Genomic DNA, 6,000 nt, shown 5'->3' with positions numbered 1-6,000 from the left:
ATATAATATGGAAGGCCATCGTTTAAGACAGATTGCCGATCCGGTGGCAGATGATGATGCAGTATCAAAAGGTTTCCTTGCAATGCATGTAAATACAATTATGAAAATTTTGAATGGACATAAGAACTATCTAGAGGCGTTGGAGAAGGAAATAGGCAAAAATCTTCAATTTGACGAAAGGCAAATGGACTTCTTTGAAAGAGCAGAATATTTGGAGAAAAAACGTCTTTCTGATATCATGATGAAGGATACCATTGAACCGGACTAGTTTCAGATTAGCTCGCGAGTTAATTGTAAGATGTCAAAGCTTGAGGTTGTCGAAGAGTTGCATAAGCCCGCTCGAAAAAATTTTCCTCGAAAACGAACCATTATTAAACATCGTGATGATTTATGGCAGGCAGATTTGGCTGAATTCACACAGTACTCTAAAGATAACAGAGGAAATAAATACGTGCTGACAGTAATAGACTGCTATTCAAAGTATCTCTGGACACGACCTTTAAAATCAAAGAATGCGAGTGAAGTGTGTAAGGCTATGACCTCCATTTTGAAAGAAGGAAGAATTCCAACCAATTTGCAAACTGATCAAGGAAAGGAATTCTATAATAAGGATTTTGCAAGATTAATGAAAACACATGTGATAAATCATTACTCTACATATAGTGTGAAAAAGGCCGCTATAGTTGAAAGGACGATAAGAACGTTGAAAAGTGTCTTATACAAGACATTTAGTCTTCGAGGTAAATATAAGTGGATCGATGTGTTATCGGATGCGACTTCAAAATATAACAATACAAGACATTCCACGATTAAAATGAAACCCATTGATGTAACCTCTAAAACCTATTTGCCGATGTTCCACAACATAAAATTAATGGGCCCCGCGAAATTTAAAATTGGTGACTTTGTTAGAATTTCAAAATATAAATCCGTATTTTCAAAAGGTTATACTCCGAACTTTTCAACGGAACTATTTAAAGTTGTTGTGGTGAAGGTTGGCAAACCCGTTACATATCTATTAGAGGATTTAGTAGGCAAACCGATAATGGGTCAATTCTACGCGGAAGAATTACAGAAAACCGCTCATCCGGATGTCTTTCTCGTTGAGAAAATTTTGAGGCGTAAAGGAGACCAACTTTACGTTCGATGGCTTGGCATGGACAAATCGCATGACTCTTGGATTAATAAATCAGATTTCGTGTAATAGTTCATGTATTTACAAATATATATCAATAAATAAATACCAAATGCTTATTCTAATTCCATTTGGATGGGAATATCACAATGTCCCCAAGGTAGCGTATCGATTCCATTAGGTAGTGTATACCTCTTGTCATCGTTATTGCGCAACGCTACTTTAGATTGCTCCACACTATATACTTTATGACTTTTTGATATTATGTTGCTTTGAGAGATAATTTTAACATTTCCGCTTCTTAAACAATTTAAGTAATCTTTGAAACTAATTCTATTTTTTACAATATTAGCCTTAACACCTTTTAATTTCTTAATATCACAGTCTCTGGTCTTAAAACTATACATTTTCGATGCCAAAGCCGTCCACTCGGTAATCACTTTACCGCTCATTTCATCTTTCATTAGACCTATCACCTTAGCATTACGTCTTGGAATGTTAAACTCGTTTTCTTCGGGAAAATCGGATGTATCAAACCGCTCAATATTGTTTCGAATCACATCGTATACGTCGTCACATATTACCTCATATACAAGACTATCAGTATCCATGTACAAGACTTTCATACAATCATCTGCAAACTGTTGCTGCATAAAATTGTAATGAAAGTCGTACATTAAGGTTTTAGAAATATCTAGAATAGCCATCCCAACATAGAGAGGTTTATTCATGATGATTTCGACCTTGGATAATTCGATTGCCATTAATTCCTCATCGAAAATCTCCCTACTATGGAAATTCGGCTGGGAGATGTAATAATTAGCTCCATACCGACCGCTCCAGCGAGTAATCAGCTTGATAATTCTATGGTTTCTCACATTCTCCATGGTTTTTCCAAAATTTGCGTTGTTTAGCAACTTGTACAAATTCTTTTCAAACGGATTATTGGCCTGCGCTCGCAACCTCGTATTTAAATCTATATACGGTTTAAGCCAACGAGACTGGTTGAAACTTATCGCGCGGTGAACTTTTTCAAGCACAAGCCCTACTTGAAGGCATTGTTTCAAATTACGATAATGAATCACGTATTTAGTTTTAGATTCTAAGGTTGCGAGCAGTTTCTTATTTTTACCACCAGGTGGAGTGTCATGCTCAACGCAAAATGGAATATACTTATGGCGATTATGCAAATGCTGTGGATATGATAAATCCACCTCCAATATAAGGCCTTGACCGGCATCATCCGATATATTCGAAATCACTTCAGGTGTTAGTGATTTTAATTTCGCATCGCTAAGCCATTTAAAGTTATTTTGCGGTAAACACTGGCTTTGGGCCCATCCATACAAATTAACCATATCTGTGTAAAGGATATGAGAGGAAGGCTTCCCTGCAAAATAATTTTCCATATACTTATTATTAGCCTTACTGTATTTTGTACAGCACTGGGTTATTCCACCTCTTATACCCTTTTCCACGAATAGTATCATATCTATATCGGATAAAAGGTCTAATTTTACCTTTGTATAGTTGAGCATGCTTTGCCATGTGTACCCCGGAGCAGTATAAAAGAATGCAGGCTCTAGTTTATGCGTCGTAATGCACTTTTCTCGAAAATTAGTAAAAACGTCACTTAGCAATAGTACATCCGTCACCAGATAGAGATCGCTATATTCCCCTAAATTTTGAATATTAAAATTTTGCCAAACGTTTTGCGCATGCGTGTACTCAGTATATGAGATGTGCGATTGCGTTAATTTGCTGTAAAATTGCTCTTTAGCGGGAAGCGCCGTTTCTGAGAATTTCATCCAATCATCCATGTATTCATAAGGATAAACGCCTTTTTTAGTCAACAACTTTAACTGCTCTTCACTTAAATGGTTTAACGTGGCGCGCAAAATTTTAAAATCGTCAAATTTTAAATAGGATGATAATTTGTCTAAAGATTCGTTCATGAAGCGAAAGGAATCTACGAATCTGAATTCCACGTTCGTATCTATCATATATTTAGTAAAAGAAATGTATCGTTCCTTATTTTTTGGTAGCAGTGTAACTTTACCGGGAATAGCTTGAGCAAGGTCTTTTATAATAAAATGGCTATCATACCCGCTAAAATTATGAAAAAATATGGGGATCATGTGGGGGGCCTTATACTGAAGGTTGCATACCTGGTGAGCTGCCCCCCTCCATTTTCCTGAAAAATGGCAGTGTTCTTTGACCTTGACCTCATCCTCTGATATTTGACCTTGGCAAATGTGGCAATGAGTGGCCGCATTAAACGCTAGCATTTGCATATCGCTTAATGGTTCCATTGGCATGGGATTATCGAAATATTGTTGCAAAGTACTGGCAATTTCGCCTAATTCGGTTGTGAACCAATTAATACAATCCTCTCCCCTCTTCATCCGAAGTTTCGATAAAGAGTTGTTAAATGTACAGTGGAGATAATATGCGATGCTACAGACTTTATGTTCTTTATATTTAACCGTGTCGCGTGTCTCGCCTTCCTGAAAATCACTAACTAAACATTCCAAGTCGCAATACATAACGAATGGAGCGGTCTGTTTAAATTGATAGTCTTTAAAACTGATGGTGGTGCCCGGCTTTGGCGTATTCAATTTACATTTATTCATTTTCCTACAATCCAACTCATGATTATCTAATTTCGCCTGAGAGTTGAAATAGTGTAAACATCTATCACAAATATACAGTTTCCTATCATGCTTCGTTAACTGTGAATGCACCAACCTAGATAAATTTTTAATCCAGCAATAGTGGAATCTTATGGTTTTATCTTGACACTTATCAACGTTATAAGCATCATCAAGATCGTTCCTATCGATTTCATAGTCGTCTTGAATCATTAATAAATTTACATGCTGCTCTTTTTTATCTTTGGATAAATATAGTGGAACGGTAACGTAATTGCTAACCGATTTTCGAATTAGACCGTACACGTTTATAGATAAATCTGGGTTTTGTTTTTCGAATTTGGGAATTTGAGGTAATGACACGGGAAAATTAATACCCTCAAAGTTTAAAATTTGGCCATAGTAAGGATAAGAAGAAACACGATCGGAGTGGCGGGCAGCAGGAAAAAGAGCTGAGGATAATGCCCATCCAAAACAGGCTTCGTCGTTGTTTTTAACGTTAATGATAGCCTGTTTGGCTTTAATTTCATTCGGTAAATCGATATATGATGATGCCCTTATTAAAGTCATGGTGTTAACATTCACAGTTAACGAAATTATTTTGGATAACGCCCAACCACTTTCCTGTTCTTCGAATTGGAGCAGACGATTCATGAGATTATCAACTACGTTGACATTAAATAATTTTTTTAAATTTGTCTTATTCAAGTCACAGGCCAAAATGCTAAAATTTTTTGTGTTAAAACTAAATTCCTTAGATACTAAATTATTTTCACTATCATTGTTATTTACGCATGGCTTAACAAATTCAGCGCAAAATTCAAAATTCACCTTTAAAGGTTGATTATATCTATTAAAAATGCCTACAATCTTACTTGAAAATAATCTAAAACTATCGCTAAAAAATGTGCCAAGCGTTTTATGGCCGCAATTAATTATAATACTTGAGCTCACCCTCGACTTAAAGGCCGTAGCCAAATCTCTCCATTCGACTTCTTCTCGATTATGGAGACGACCAAGCGACGATCCGGATGGTGCTCCTTGTTCTTGTTTTTGCTGCTGCTGCTTCAGAAGGCACTTATAGCGTTCCAGTTTACCTGCGAGCGTTGCAAGTTGTCTTTTCTCTCCAGTGGAAAACGTGAAAGTACTAGCCGCAATAGTCGATTTTATCTGTTTAAGGTTGCTATCGATGATTGTAATAAATTTCGCGACTTTTTTCGCATCATCATGAGCAAAGTTTTTATAGAAATGCTCGAGCATTTGGAGCGTTAAATTGATGTTTTTAACAAAATCTTCTAGCATTGTTCTTTCTTCTTAGCTTCACAAAGCAATGCTGCTGTATGTGTGCTGGTACAAGTGTGGATGGTGCTTCTGCTTTCGTATGAAAATGGTTTACCTAGTGGAAGAGAGGGAAGGAATAAACCGCATACTTCACTGCTTCAATGTCTATTTTTACAATTGAAAATATTGCTAGTTTAATAGTTTCATATAGGATGCATAATGAAGACATTTATAATCGTCATTCTAACAAAAAAAAATCTATACATACAATAAATTTTGGTAAGCATTGATAAGTTCCCGTAATTTATCTTTATACACATTTTCAAAGAAATTAAGGTTTGTAATTTTAGCACATATTTGATTATAGATTTCCCTTGCTCGAAGAGATTCGCGATATAAGATAGTTTCATCTTCTATCTCAAAATCCCTACGCATATCCTGAATGCAATCATACCTTTGTGTGAAATGATAGTAATCCAATGAACAGTCATCATACATTTCGCAAAGGGTCATGACATCCCATTTAAAATGTACAAGTTGTTGCTTAAGCTGTGCACGCTTACAATGGAATGCATGCAACTGCTGTAACAAAGTATGAGGCAAATGTGCCCATGATAGATTATCATTTAGGATTATTCTCTGACATAAACGTTGAAGAGAAGTTGGACTGGATCTTTTTTCATAATACCAATCACCCTGAAGCATCTCATTAATATTAATTATATAAGGTCTGCCTCTGAATGTGATTGAGGCCTTTTTTGCCAGAAGGGCTTCTTGCATGTCATCCACTCGATTGAATTCTGGATGCATGATGCTAAAACGGATAATGACATAAGAGATATTGAGATATTAGCAAAACAATTATATTTACTATAATAGGCGTATAGATTACAGGAGCAAATCAATTAATTAATTAACATGTACATGTCTCTT

General features: G+C 36.0%; 1 protein-coding gene across 1 annotated transcript; it reads right to left on the bottom strand.

Annotated features, from left to right (window-relative positions):
• Positions 1 to 1,251: 1,251 nt before the first annotated feature.
• Positions 1,252 to 5,088, bottom strand: LOC116162644. The gene has a single exon (XM_031476300.1). It carries the CDS (start codon positions 5,086 to 5,088, stop codon positions 1,252 to 1,254), a length of 3,837 nt encoding a protein of 1,278 aa, XP_031332160.1.
• Between the last annotated feature and the right edge of the window lie 912 nt (positions 5,089 to 6,000).

Source organism: Photinus pyralis, unplaced genomic scaffold (assembly GCF_008802855.1).
Source record: "Photinus pyralis isolate 1611_PpyrPB1 unplaced genomic scaffold, Ppyr1.3 Ppyr1.4_LG1, whole genome shotgun sequence".
In the NCBI taxonomy this organism is placed as follows: domain Eukaryota; kingdom Metazoa; phylum Arthropoda; class Insecta; order Coleoptera; family Lampyridae; genus Photinus; species Photinus pyralis.
This window is presented reverse-complemented; position numbering and strand designations above follow the sequence as displayed.

Coding starts and splice junctions, on each gene's coding strand:
- LOC116162644 (XM_031476300.1), bottom strand. CDS start 5,088: ATGCTAGAAGATTTTGTTAAAAACATCAATTTAACGCTCCAAATGCTC.